Source organism: Aulostomus chinensis, chromosome 3 (genome assembly GCF_037954235.1).
Source record: "Aulostomus chinensis isolate RoL2024-O1b breed Wild chromosome 3, RoL_Achi_v1.0, whole genome shotgun sequence".
Lineage (NCBI taxonomy): Eukaryota > Metazoa > Chordata > Actinopteri > Syngnathiformes > Aulostomidae > Aulostomus > Aulostomus chinensis.
The window spans coordinates 27,326,730-27,341,047 of record NC_141322.1 but is presented as its reverse complement, the minus strand read 5'-3'; the positions used below and the strand labels follow the sequence as shown (position 1 = coordinate 27,341,047).

General features: G+C 40.9%; 1 protein-coding gene across 5 annotated transcripts; it reads right to left on the bottom strand.

Moving 5' to 3' along the window:
- Positions 1–284: 284 nt before the first annotated feature.
- Positions 285–14,178, bottom strand: pfkfb2b (6-phosphofructo-2-kinase/fructose-2,6-biphosphatase 2b). 5 transcript variants are annotated; one of them, XM_086200048.1, is made up of 17 exons: positions 13,996–14,178; positions 13,519–13,646; positions 12,131–12,256; positions 11,178–11,274; positions 9,314–9,380; positions 9,055–9,129; positions 7,642–7,698; positions 7,397–7,521; positions 6,311–6,518; positions 5,908–6,054; positions 4,739–4,843; positions 4,482–4,611; positions 4,321–4,383; positions 4,178–4,242; positions 3,444–3,611; positions 2,168–2,190; positions 285–1,286 (listed from the first exon to the last, which is right to left on the bottom strand). In XM_086200048.1, exons 2-17 carry the CDS (start codon positions 13,595–13,597, stop codon positions 1,217–1,219), a joined length of 1,605 nt encoding a protein of 534 aa, XP_086056174.1. In that variant the 5' UTR covers positions 13,598–13,646; positions 13,996–14,178; the 3' UTR covers positions 285–1,216. The 5 variants fall into 5 exon arrangements, with proteins under 5 accessions (XP_086056174.1, XP_086056176.1, XP_086056177.1 ...); XM_086200050.1 differs by lacking the exon at positions 3,444–3,611; XM_086200049.1 differs by lacking the exon at positions 2,168–2,190 and having other exon boundaries at positions 320–1,286.
- Positions 14,179–14,318: the final 140 nt, after the last annotated feature.

The following is a 14,318-nucleotide window of genomic DNA, read 5'->3' as shown; positions in this document are numbered from 1 at the left end:
CCTGGTGAGTGTATACTTACAGCGTGTAGCCATATTCATTCATGGAAAAAAAATGAGGAGAAATTAACTCAATCTAACAGTTGCATGTGGATTTACGTATTATCAGACATTATATTAATTAAGACAAAAATGTTTTTGTTTTTAAATAAAGGAAATGTTTTTTTTATCTCAGAAAACTCTGTTTGACCTCATGTTAAAATAACTTTTGTGTTATAATTACAAAAAATGTAGAAAAATAATTACAGGTTACATCAACATTTACCTTTATTGTCTGCTAAATAGTAAAAGGCAGGATTCAAACATGGACTTAACTATAAGGTCACACTTTTGTACCATTAATTTTTTGTTACCTCGTGAAATAAAAGGACATTGTGAGTTATAAATTGCTTAAGATGCCTGAAAAAAAGATATTTGAAAGAAATAATTAATGGAAAAGGTTGGACAGGATCATATCAAAATGAGCGTCTGAAATAGCAAGCATCCTGATATAAATGAAACAAGCAAATGAAGAAATGGATATCAAGGATTTATTATGAATTGTAACAGAACACCAGTTTAAGGTTTGGACATGGCAAATTCTGACAGTTATTTGGATTTGTAGTGATTATACAGAAAATCCCTCAACAGGAAAAGTTTTTTTTTTTGACAACACCTTAAAGATAAAATATCTCTGAAACTGTATGAGACAGACAAGCTGATGATGAATTTCAACATTCTTGTTTCCAGTTCCTCCCTCCCCTGTGGCAGAACAAATACATCGATATTATAAAAATACTTCTATGGTGCCTACTTTATGCTGAGCTCTATATGCAAAAGTGAAAACTAGTTTTTCATCAGATTAATGCATGACGTGTTTTCATACATTCAGAAGTACACAGTGTGCCTGATTTTATGACCCTATTTATATATTACTGATCACTTTACTTTATATTGAGGATTTGAAATACACAGTATTCAGTTGGCTGACTGATGTTGTCACACATGCAAGAGTTTCTGGTTTTAATGATAAGATTTGTAGTTAAAAGCCCCGACATGCAGAGACAAGCAGCGAGGTTGAGATAAACAGGACCAAAGGTGACTTTGTACCCATGAACACTTGGACTTGATCCTCCATTAAATCTAAACACAAAGTGTCTTTAAAAAAAACAACAACAAAAAAAACAATCAAAGAACATTTTACACATGTGAGCGTTTGTGCCACGGAGAGGTTTCATCTTCACTCAGAAGCGGACACAGCCACTAGTTTCTTCGGGGCTTTCATAGTCAAATCCTTCACACAGGTACTCCTTCAAGAGAAAGAAAATGTCACTCATATTTAATTAGTAATAATGATAATAATTCTTATTATAAATAATAATAATAATAATAATGCTAATCACACCTTACAGCAGCAAATCCTATTTAAGGAAACCTCCCAGGCGGCTCAGGAGACTTTAAGGTCCAATTTGAAAAATTAGGTCATTATGTTAACTGTAGTAAAACACGAGTGGAGAAACTCACTCTCAAGTGATTAATTATTAATCACCCTCTGACCCTCTGCATAGTTAGCTTCATATAATAATCAAGGAGAATTAATGTGCCGAAACAAGGAGTTTCCTACACATCCATAGAGCTCGACGGATACGGGATTTAATCCCATTTACGGGATTTTTGGAACGGACGGAGACACTGATTTTAGGGAGTTAAAAAAAATTGAGAATTATATTTCAGCTTAAATGTATCATTCGTCTTTTAAAATATATTTTACTCTGAATTATAGGTTTATAATTTGCTAATATCAGCCAATATAACCCGCCAAACCAATAAATCGGTCATAAAACCACTGGACTGCCAGTTATTGTGTCAACCCTATATACAGTATCTACCTCTTTGTTGTCTTATTTTAAAGTAGGACAAGACTGTGTATGTGCATGCGTGTGTGTGAGAGAGCGAGAGTGTGTGTGTTTGCGGTCATAAAACAGTTGCCTCCTTGATAAGGATGCTAGGAAGAAAGGTGGTTGTTCCGCCACTTTTGCTGTAAGTGCAAAGGTTGATGGGAGTTTAGAGACAGCCAACAACGGACATCCATGAAATCCACCAGTGTGATGATAACATTTATCGATATGGCATGAGTTTAATAATGGGGAAGAACAAGAGGGGCTGGCCACATGTAATCCAAAATACTCACAGACAACCGCTTCCTATCCCAGGCTGGAAGATTTGGAGAAAGAGAGACATAGATAGAAATGTGGAGAAGGGCTGAAGCACTGAACCAACAAGGCAAGACCAACAAATACACAGGACGTACAAACAGGAAGATGCTCTTGTTCCAGGTCTGCTACCACGATCATAATAACTGCTGGACCTCATGTACCAGTCACCACACATGGGTGAGGATACTGTTTTGTCACGATACACCGCGATACGATAATGCTCCAATCCATGCTGCAATACTCTACATATGTTACTGAAAATGTCAGTAAGTGCTAAGAGGAAGAGAAAAAATATATAAATTTTGATTTTGAAGATTTGTTCCCTCGTGTCTTTTTTCCCACTCCAGGATGCAGTAGTGTACCACCTGAGGAGTCTAATAATACAACACGTAAATCGTATCATTTACAGATTGTGACAAATTTGCTTCATTCAACATTTCCATTTCACTTAATTAGAATAAAACTGTAAAGATGCACAGTTGTATTATTATAATTATTAAACACTCTAGATGTTGCTGCAGGGACATCATTTAAAAAAAAAGCAGTAGAGGATCCTGTTCACTCAGCAGTAACACGCTGAAATAAAAACATACATGGGTCTCGATACGATTTTCTCAGAATATATTGCGATATAAAATGGATTCCAGGGGCTTGAGTATCGATACGGTCAAAAATATCGCAATGTATCGCTGTATCGATTTTATTGCGCAACCCTACAATGAGAATAATACCTGTATTACCTGCAGGTAGAAAAAAGTGTTTTCAAAATATTTTCAGGTTTATTACATGGAATCACTGGGTATTTTGCACAGATTATAATCTAAAGTAAATGACAAAATCCAGCATCTTGGAAGTTTGTGTGCCAAAGTCAAAAGGAGCTTTCCTGCATAAAAGACTGGGCATGCTGTTCTGCATATTCAAGCCGGAGACAACGCAGAGGTAAAGCAGAGGTCATGCAGACAAACGTCTGGTTCTGAGAACAAACACCCTCCTCAACATGAAACTAAACTACCTAAACATGCCCCGGGGGGAGAGAGAGAGAGAGTGTGAGAGAGAGAGACAGAGAGAGAGAGAGTGAGTGAACGAGAGATGTAATCCATGAACGTCATTTTCAAATTTATCAGGAGGACCCGAAACTGAGACGACACGGTGCCAAACACAGGGTGACAACTGGGGTGGGGTTGGGTGGGTGGTGACTGAGCACTGCTGATGGTGACTGATTGAGAGAGGGAGCCTGTAACTGTCACTAACTTGGCTTTGCCGTCCCTCTGGCATCAGAGCCGACGGGGTTGGGGCAAGTGGTAGCCAGGGCTGGTTGCCCGCGCTGTAGAGCCTGGGACGCTTGACCTGGTCGTGACTGGACAAGGGAGTGTAACTATTCCGCCGTAGCAAGTGAGCAGATTCCTTCGGGATTTTACCCTGGTAGGAGATGGGAACAGACAACAGCTGGGACACCTGACCAGACACAGCCAAGCAAAACAGCTGTCTTGTCAACACGGACCCACAGCAACAGGTTAAAGCCTCTTTTCAACCACCACAGAACCAAAATCAGTGCAACCCTGACAGGACAGACACACTAGCACCTGTGCTAAAGATCTCAAACTCATTAGCCCTCCGTAGCGCACACTTAATATCTGAGCATTCTATCAGGATGCAACCAGAGCAATGGTAATGATTAGATTAGCCGAGCATGTTAGCGCCATCAGCCAGGGCTTCGGTTAATAAAATAAATCAAAATAAAAATGTTTACATTCAGCAGCACACAAGTGAAGCTTAGCGGACTAACTAAAGATAAAGGGAACATAACAAGGATACAAGGGAGAGAGTCAAGAAGGGAAAGCCTCAAATACAAGGAGGGGATGAGCCAGCAGACACAGCAAACCCCAACCTTTTGAATTAAGATTTGCTCATTGATTTGGATTATTTACAAATTTTAGGATTTAATTGAATAATTCAGAATGCGCAAGAAAGCAACGATGACTTACAAGTGGTCGGTCTCGATGTGTGTTTACTGCCTCCACGTTAAGGTAAAACATTTCCACTTTACAACCTAGAGGGGGAAAACGTAATGACTTTCAGTTCATTTACGAGTGTCTGACGATGTGCGGCCTCACAGGTAATCCCCTACCATATGCCACAGGGGTGAGTTTCAGGACAGTGTGTAGCGGACATTTCATGTAGGGTAGATCTTCTGTGGGAGGAAGACAACATATCAGCATGTGTGGATATAATATACACGCACGCGAGTCACAATCTTGTATACTGTAGATTTATGTTGTGTTTTCCCACCTGCACTTTTGTCCAAGAAGTAAGCTAGAAGACAACGCATCACAGCCTGGTGGCAGATGACCAGAACGTTGCCCTGTCTCTCCAGTTCCATGATAACTGGCTCCAAACGCTGAACCAGGTCCTGGTATGACTGGAAACCATCAGACTATTTAAACCTCACTGTGAAAGATCCTGTCCAGGCAATTTTTCTTTTGAAGAAATGTGTACTTGAGTGTCAAATATGTTTTAACAACAACAAGTTTAATTTGACAGCTCACCTCTCCCCCCGGGTAGCGATAGTGATACTTGTCCTGGTCCCTAAGAGCGAACTCCTCAGGGAATGTCCTCTGGATCATCTCATAGGTCATTTCTTCACACACTCCCTAGAAAAAGCAACAAGATACTGTAGTTGTCTTCATGAAGAAAAAAAGGAACAAGTTACACTTCTCCTGTTGTGTGTGGCGTCCATGCATTTAAATGCATTGTTTAAAAATTATTTTACAAGATACACTGAGTTACCCACCCCTCTTCAAGACCACATCAACTCAGAAGAAACGACAGTAAAACTAGGTTTATTGTATAATGGCTCTTGTGGCGACTTAAAGGTTGGACCTCCTACTTCACACTCTAAACAGGAGCCTTTTTATTGCTGGAAAACTGTGGTTCTCACCCTCACACTGAACTGTCAAGGCAATCTGGAAATGCTTCAACCTGGCATTCTTTGTAATGGCCAGCAGGGGGCGACTTCTGTCGCAAAAAATAATCAGGTTGTAAAGGCATCGATTGTGAGAAGTATGTATTTTCATTAGATGCTTTATCAAATCAAACTAAATTAAGAGAACTGAATGATTTTATTGCTAAAATATATAAAATACTACAACAATAAACTATGTTCTGGGTATTTACTCTTCTGTTTTGTGTACGTTTTTCATACCACCATCGACACTGAGCTACAGCATCGTCACACTTTGCGTGGGCTTGCATATTTCTGTGTTGTGTTTCCATGTTGCCTCATGATTCTGGGGAATGAATCTTGTTCCACCACACAGCTCACATTGACTATAAAGATGTATTTTGATAAATGATGTCAAATGGTAAAGTGATGTCACAAACTGAGATTATTGGAGGTCATGGATTATTATTGTGAAAATCTTGATTCCATGAAAGCAACAACTTTTCAGTATTTTTTTGTGTGCATTTTTAATGCTTTATCAGATAGTATTTATAGTGAAGATATGACAGGAAAGGGGGAGGGATGACATGCAGATTAGGACCAAAGCTGGGATCGAACCCTGGTTCGATGCGCAGCCTTGGCCTCCATGGTATGCACTTAACTGATGTACCACCAGGGTGCCCGCAACCATTTATGTTTTTATATGCATATCAATATAATTTTTCCTGCCATCATATGACAGAAACCTAGGAGGTTAGATGAGAAGGTACTGACAGCGTCGATCTCGTTGAGGATCTTCCACTGCTCATACGGAACGCCCAGCTCCTCTGCCGTCTGTATGGTTCTTCTCAGTTGGCTCGTCCACACCTTCAGATCGGAGAGCTCGTGCTCCTCGATGAACTCGTGCAGGGCGTGAGCAAACTGGGATGTAAGAAAGAGAGACAGTGAGAGGTTTCCTGTCAGCCATCCATCACATGTGAAGTTTCTGCTTCATTACATTTATATGCAGCAGATAAGCACACGGAAGTGGAGCGGATGAAACATGATAAGGTCATTTCTCAGTAATATTTCAATAAAGTTCACCTTCCTCTACTGAGTTATCGCCCTGAGAGAGAAGCTTGTAACCGAGTTTGGAGATGACAGCGGCTTTCAACTTCATAAAATGAGGATTATTTACTTGTTTCCCACGAGGTGAAAGCTCTGAGTCTCCTCCGATGCGACCTTCAACGTTGTGGTTGCTCTCTCCGTGCCGGCACAGGTAGATGGAGTGCGAGTGCACGTGGATGTTCATGAGGTAGTAGACAATCTTACTCTGGATGTAGTCTTGCACCCGGTTCACCAGGAACCGCCGTCCCACATTTATCACCTTAATAAAAGACAGGTCCCTGCAGGTGCCCATGAAGCAAATAGGTGAATCAAACGGTTGCTTACTGGCAGCGCCATCCAGTGTCAAGTGTCTGAACTGCAACATTAATTCCCCCGACAAACGTCAGCTATCAGGGACGCTCAAACATTTTCATGTTCCAGGCTCTCGAGTTGACTTTAAAAAAGCAGCGAACCTCAGTCTGGAGAGGCGTTTAAACCTGAACAAATCTGATCCAGCATCATTGATCTGACCCCCAAAAAAATCATCTAATTAATGAGAATAAATGTAGTTTTCTTGTAATCTTCAAAGTATTTTTGTACATTTCTGATTAACATTTATGAGGTAATTGTCCGGTAAATCTCCTTTGTGATGTTGCTCAGTCTGTAATTTAATAATCTTTTACTAGTTTATTAATCACCTTGTCCTCGTTGAATTAACAAGATTTCTTCTAAAAAAAATGACAGCATAACAAAGAAATTGGTCATAAGACGATGGATGGAGTTTTTCCTGATAATGGAAAAACTTATTGGCAAATTAGGAGCAATGTTTATGTTTTTAAAATTCCAAGACAATTTTCTTTTATCGTTATTCTGTTTTTAAATGTCAGATTTTTGATACTGAGTCATACGATACGTGTCTAACCAGCTTTGTTCAGAGTCCTGATGAGCATTTAAACAAAACTGAGATCAAAACTATTCCACATTTTGCTGATGACCCCATGGAGCAGCCTCAAGGACCCCCGGCGGGTCCCCGTAGCCCACTTTGAGAACCTCTGGTTTACTAAACATTCTCATAATAAGCTCCTAATAATTGAAAAATCCATTCATAAATGAAAGCTTCGATGGATGTACCGATAAGATCCATAAAGATGAGGAACAAGTTCAGCTGCAGTCTTACTTGTCGTAGTCGTCAGGGTCTAAAGGTTGGTAAGTAACCTTGTAGCACTCGATCCGTTTCAGGAAGTCATCCATCACTCTCTCTCTGTGCCTCTCAGGGTAGTCCGGACTCGACACTTTCACTTCCTGTTACAGGTATTCAACACATCCATAGAATGTGAGCAAGCTGTGTGTTCTTACTTAACCCTGAGCAGAGTGGAATTATTAATAGTTCGCAGGTTTGACCCAAACGAGAAGTCATCCTACCAGAATATTGGCAGCAATGACCTCTGGGTCGTCACACACCGACTCCACAAAGAACACCTGGTGGGGAGAAGGAAGCTCAGTCAGACTGGAGGGTAAACGACTGTTTACCCTCAAAGAGGTCAGCACACTGCACAGCACCAGCCTGTTAACTCCTCCTCATTACACTCCCTGGTTAAACTCGGACAGAGACACTGCTCTCAAGTCAGATCCACTTCAAATGTCTGGTAATAAATTGCAACCATTACAATCCAACCGATCCTAAATTTAGTCTGCTGGCACATACGGGGGAGAGGTGGCTGCTGCTTGGGACAGCAGAACATCCTGACCAGGAAAAGTATCAAGAAAAACAACAACATACTTCCATCCAATACTCCAGTCAAGGCTACGTGGGACACAAAGATCTCATCAGTGGAAACTAATCTTGTATGATAGAAAACGGAAATGTAATCTGAAGTGAATCACAAACTGAAACTTTAATCTAAAGATTTACACTGAAAAATTGAATGTGAAAATTAATTACCACCATGTTTCAGATCAGAACCGACTTCCAAACTGAAATCGCCTCTCGCATTTCAAGTTCAGCTCTTGAAAGTTTGATTTCAGATCAAAACAGTACATTCAAATTTCTTGAGTCAAATTCTGTGAAAATTAAGATTTCAATTTCGACTGGCACATCTCCTGCCCTCATCGACGCCTTCTTAAAATAATCACCTATGTCTTTTTTTTTCTCCAAGTTTTTCAGAAAACACAACAAACTGGAGATGGAAATTCCTCATTAAACAAAGATGGCTTTGTAAATACATGATGAACCTGCACTGTGTACAATTACTTGGTGCAGAACTGCAAACAACTCAAATTGTCGGTATACACCTCTAGTATTGTGCACGTCCAGACAAAATCTAGCTTTGACAAATATTTAAGTCAAAATGTAAATTGTATCTATATATGTATATATATATAGTCACACTCTGAATATTAATATACTTATATATTATTACATTATGACATATATCTACATGCTAACATGCCTTAAAACGTATATAACAGTTCTGTTTCTGTATCGTACTTTGTTATTATTCAGTTGTGCTTTTGACATTTGCGCAGTCTATGACTCACATTCCACTGCGGTAACTCCTGACATGAGTTCTCCTGCAGGCTTGGAGAGGGAGGGGGGACGGTGGGGGGTCTGTTGGTTGTAATCTGTAAGATGCCACTAAATCCTACACACTGATCCTCCACTGTCCCACGCACTGGACAAATCATCCATGTAATCTTGAATCTAGGACTCATCTTTGCTCGTGTTCCATCCACAGGTCATACATTTAAATACAAGCCTGACCCACAATAGTCCAGGAAGAAGCGAGTTAAATAACGGTAAAATTAAAAAAGAAAAAATCATTCCTCCAAACTCACCTTGAATGCATTCTCTTTCACAAAAGCTTGAATAAGGTCTCGCCGCTCTCTCGTTGTGTTTGTTGCATCAAAAACCTGATGAGAGAAACACAAACGTGGTATAATGCAGGTGTTCTTAGATGAAGGGTTTCTAGGACAATTCAGGATTATGACTTTACTAATGCCAGATGTGTTTTTCTGATCTGGACATTGGAAGGACTTTGGAAATGAGCCCAGTATGGAGACAGACAAGAGGACAGATGGACAGAAGGGGACTCACCGCTATCTGACCTCCTTCCCCCACCAGGTACGCCCTCACGTCCTGCAGAGCCACCAGAGCGCACTGCCTGCAGCACAGAAATGACACAAGCCCTCAGAGACGCTGCGTGCTCTCATTCATTGAAATCCACTTACATTTATATCACGCGTGTGATGAGTGACTGACTCGGAAATCCACAAATAAGACAAAACTACAAGTACCAATGAGAAGGCTGAAGGCCTTGACTGCGAACGCTCTGAACTGATTATCGTTTGCTTTTGCTCGTTGACAAAAAAGGAATGTAAACAAGATTTTCATCTGTATTGTGGAGCGGCGTAGGAGTGAGTCACAAAACCAGGAAGTATATTAACATTGTTGGACTCACCATTTCCCCCAATCTCTAAGTCAACGTTACCTTTGGGTTTAAGGTTAAATGTCTGAAGTAAGGCCTGCGATTCACAACGCCTTAACATATTTCAGTGTTTTCAATGGAATAAAACATGCCCGTGAATGCTGCACTCATGAATGTCAAAGCAATTATGTGCCTTGACCAACTCAATCACTAAACACTAGGGCTGTCCCTTTAATTAGATTAATTAATTACAACGCAAATTAAAGCATTATAAAAATTAACACAAGATTAATTATAGCACACTTGAGTGGCAATTCAATGCAAATTTTTCCCAGACACCAGCGTTTTAAACCAGGCCAATTGAAGGACCCGAACTTGGCAGTGGCTCGTCACTTCACACATGCGTCGCGAGTAAAAGTGCCTGTTTGAGACTCCGCCTTCAGATGTCTTGACTTTTTACGACGGTTTTATCCAATCAACAATAAAAACATGGATTTCAAATCTTCTCTTCTCAGTGTATTCATTTCATTAGTCATGCGCTACAATTTTGTAATGTCCTAGAATTTGAATTCTTTTTTTGGGTACCTTAAGCAGATATGAGATTAAAATGCGTGATTAGATTAATTAATTACAAATCCTGTAATTAATTAGATTAATATTTTAATCACCTGACAGCACTAATAAAAGCACATACTATTGTCCCCATTTACTACTTTTAATTGTGTAAAAAGTTTATTAGGTGGCTAGAAATACCAACAAAGACGATACTAATGAGTTACCTGATATGTGTTTCCCCATATGTCCTGTCTGTGGCAAGTTAAGCTAAGCTAAGCTACGTGGCTATGCTAATGTTTAATTTGAAAACATAACATGAGCCATTTCATCTAAATCTCCACAAGAACACAAATAAGTATATTTACACTCTCTCTCTCTCTCTCTCTCACACACACACACACACACACACACACATACACACACACAGAATTGACACTTTAATGAGTGGTAAGACAAAGTTTCAATTCAATGCTTATTTACAGCTTTGGTTTGACCCAGGTTGGACACCCCAGCAACACCCTGGAGTCACCGTGTCAGTCTCAGAGTGACACTAGCAGCTTGTTTAATATCTGGGTCAGAACTCAGGCTTGGGAAGCCGTCAGGAGTCAGACATGATTCCAGCAGGGCTATTCACAGAGCACAGGACGATTTCGGTTGCTAGCATCAGACGAGACTGTTAGCTTCAAACAATTTTTGCATTAGTATTGATCCCAAATGCACAAATGTGCTAGGTGCCTGATAACGAAGACCAATACCAGTCTACGCCACTTCAACTAATGTGTGTATTGAGCATCAATTGTTAGCCCAAAAAACAGCTTAGTCAGTAGTGATAGAGGAGTGAAGGTGGCACAACACCAAACACTCCCACGTGGACGGAGAGAAATGTGAGTCGGAGGACATGCTACTGCTTCCTGTCAGGAGACGTGTGAATGTCTTACAGAAGGACTGAACGAGCTGGTGTGCAAGAGCGGGACTTACTTCCGTATTTTCATGGCTTCCTCGTTGTCGTGGCGGAAGAAATCATAGGATTTGTAAGATCTGACGGCCTCTCTGCGGTACACACCCAAGTTAAATACTGCAAAATGAGAATAGAAGTCAGGTTCTATTTAAAAAGGTATCAGATGAATTACAACCATTATACGTCGACTAATTCTCTCTCTACTGGCGACCTGTCCGGGGTGAACCCCGCCTCTCGCCCGTTGACGCTGGGATAGGCTCCAGCCCCCCCCCCGACCCTTAATGTAGGAATAAGCAGAATACAATGGATGGATGGATGGAATTCTCTCTCTCTTTCTCTCTCTCTCTCTCTCTCTCTCTCTCTCTCTATATATATACTGTATATATATGTATGTGTATGTGTGTGTGTGTGTGTGTGTGTGTGTGTGTGTGTGTGTGTGTGTGTTAATATCTACCAGACTGCCAGCAGCAGTCACTGAGAGTCAGAGAGGCTCAGTGTTCAATGTTTCCATTTCAATAGCATGTTAATTGCATGGCAGTGACTCTCCTTCATAAAGAATGAATGCAATTGTCGACTAAACTGGTTGATTGTTGTCTCATTTCTATGGAGGATCGATGCAGAAATCAACGACATCTTCAGGGACGCAAACACACCGATGGACCCGGCAATCAAGAATGTCTCACAAGCGCTCAACGGGAAACTTTTCCAGCCTCCTGAAACTGCGTGAACAACCTCGCGACACAACGCCCAGCAAAGTCACTCTGAAAGATTGGTGTCACGATGATGTTACGTCTCAGGCTCTAAAACACACTGAAAATGGTTGCAGGAAAAGTCTTTATATGTACTTTTTTCAGTTCGACAATTTCAACCTCAGTTTTAGGGGGGGAAAAAAAACCCACTTCTTTACCATTAGATATTTTTTTTAATCTAGTAAAAGGAAGATGCATTAAGAGCATGGTGTACCATGTTCTACCTTTGGTTGGGACTCCAATCCAGTTGAGGTATCGTGTGAGTTTCTTTGACATGTAAGTCTTCCCTCGTGCAGGCAGGCCGATCATTACGATCACGGTTGGAGAATTCGTCATGTAGGACGCCCAGGCTGCACAGGGGAGAGAGGACTGTTACACGCGTCACTACACAGGCAAAGAAATCAGTAATCTGCTGCGTGAAGACATCGTTTATCTCCTTGTTTCGGCCACACGTTTTTGTTTTTTTCTAGATGGCAAACTCCGCCATGATGGTGTCAAACAGAGCAAGCTACATTGATTCGATGATGTATTTGTCTTTTGTATTTTATTTCTTATATACTATCTATTTTTTCATAATTACACATACTATAAATACATAAATATATTTATTACTCATATATTGATATACACAATTTTAACTAAGGGGAAGGGCTATCCAAGTTTTTTACTTTCCCCTGTCCCCTCTCAAATACTCAAAACCTCTGACTAGCAACTGTTTTTTTGTTGTATATTTCATTAGTCATGTGCTAAACATGCTGTTACGTTTTTATGTTCGAGACAAAGATCAAAATCACATCAAAATATCAAACAGAGTGAGAAAGTGCATCGTCTCAGACCGGGTTTCAACACAAGATTCCACATCACATCGTTTCACTTCTTGTGGAATTAAGACATTTTCTCAAGTAGGCCACATGAGAGCTTTAAGCTGCCATCAGTGGACTGGGATCAAACAAATGAGAGAAAGGAATGTCCTGGGAGAGAAAAAGCTATTTCTTGTGATGAATGGATGTACTTATCCACAGAAGCAATGGCAGAACTAGACTTTATATATAGGATGGCCTGAGGGTGATGGCGTATCTTCAGGGGAATCCTGGGTATAAATACCCCTAAAAAAAACAACCTAATTCATCAACAATTGGATACAAAATTGTGTGGACTTACGTACCCACTCAGTGCTACATTATTCTAGCCCAATAACAGTGATTAAAGGTGCCCCAAATAGGCAGAAATCACACAATCTGATCAATGCTGGTGCTTGTGAATAGCAGAGGAGGCACCAATCAATGAGAAATAAAAGTCAAAATAAAAAAGTGCAGTATTAACAGCAAATAAAATGTGGGGGGAAGCTGGTCTGGGCCCCCCTGCACCGAAGGAGCAGCACAGTTCATTTTTATGGTGCCAGTCATAATGTGTGTTAACATATCGTTCATGAGGCTGATTGTTGAACTGTGTTTGGTATGTTAAAGTCTAAATAAAGGAACTGCAGCCACATAGGAGGGACCTGGCAACAACTTGTGACTTTGAGCCTACAAAAGCTTTATCTTACAATCTAATGTGTGTATGTGTGTGTGTGTGTGTGTGTGTGGGGGGGGGGGGGGCTTTTTTAACTTACAGCACTTCTTCTCATTCATTCTCAGGTCTGTTTTCTTGGTTTCTGCTGAGTTTGCAGAGCCGTTGTGAGAGCTCGACATGTTGAAGCCTTTAATTCAAGCCTCAGAGGGCCATTGTCCGAGCCCGGGTCTGAAATCAGAGATGCATCACATGTAGTGTGTTGTCTGCGGGGCTGTGGGAGAGCAAGACTCCTGACAGCAGAGATACTGCTCTTTTAAACGTATATAATGAGGGTATGACATCGACTGCAGAGGAAGAGAGAACAAGGATGAAAGGATGCCACATCATCTGCTCAGTCCGAGAAAAAAAACTTGGCCAAAAACGAGAATTTATTTATATATAAATATGATTGAGAGCAGACTTCCTCCCGGGGTGACGGAGTTCATGCGGCTCCACATCAGCTGAAAATATGCAACAAATACATGATCCGCGCAAGACACATTTCTAACAGCATCACGTCCAAGTCATTATTTTTTACCTTTAACGGGGGGGTCAAAGCGTTTTCCAGCCAGAATCCCTCCGCAGACACCGCTCGGAGAATTCGTCTCCTGCACGGAGCTCCGTCTCAACTGCACCGGTAGTTTAGGTCCGCCGCTACGGCCAGAGGAGCCAACTAGGTCGGCCTGTCCTTGGTACACTGAGGTGCCTCTACCGCTGATGTCCTTCCAAGTTGGAGGTGTGCCTTTACGTCATTTTCTACCGTAACGACGATAATAGATATACGGTGCTACGTCAAGAACTCCGCGCAAATAAAACAGTGCGCTTAAAAGACGAATGCAAACGTTCAGAGATTAAAAACAT

Excerpts from the sequence above, each read along its gene's own strand:
- pfkfb2b (XM_086200047.1), bottom strand. The coding sequence starts at position 13,597 with ATGTCGAGCTCTCACAACGGCTCTGCAAACTCAGCAGAAACCAAGAAA. Across the intron at positions 6,519-7,396 it reads GACCCTGACGACTACGACAA|GGACCTGTCTTTTATTAAGG; the intron begins GTAAGACTGCAG and ends GGGCACCTGCAG. Across the intron at positions 4,384-4,481 it reads CTTCTTGGACAAAAGTGCAG|AAGATCTACCCTACATGAAA; the intron begins GTGGGAAAACAC and ends TTCCTCCCACAG.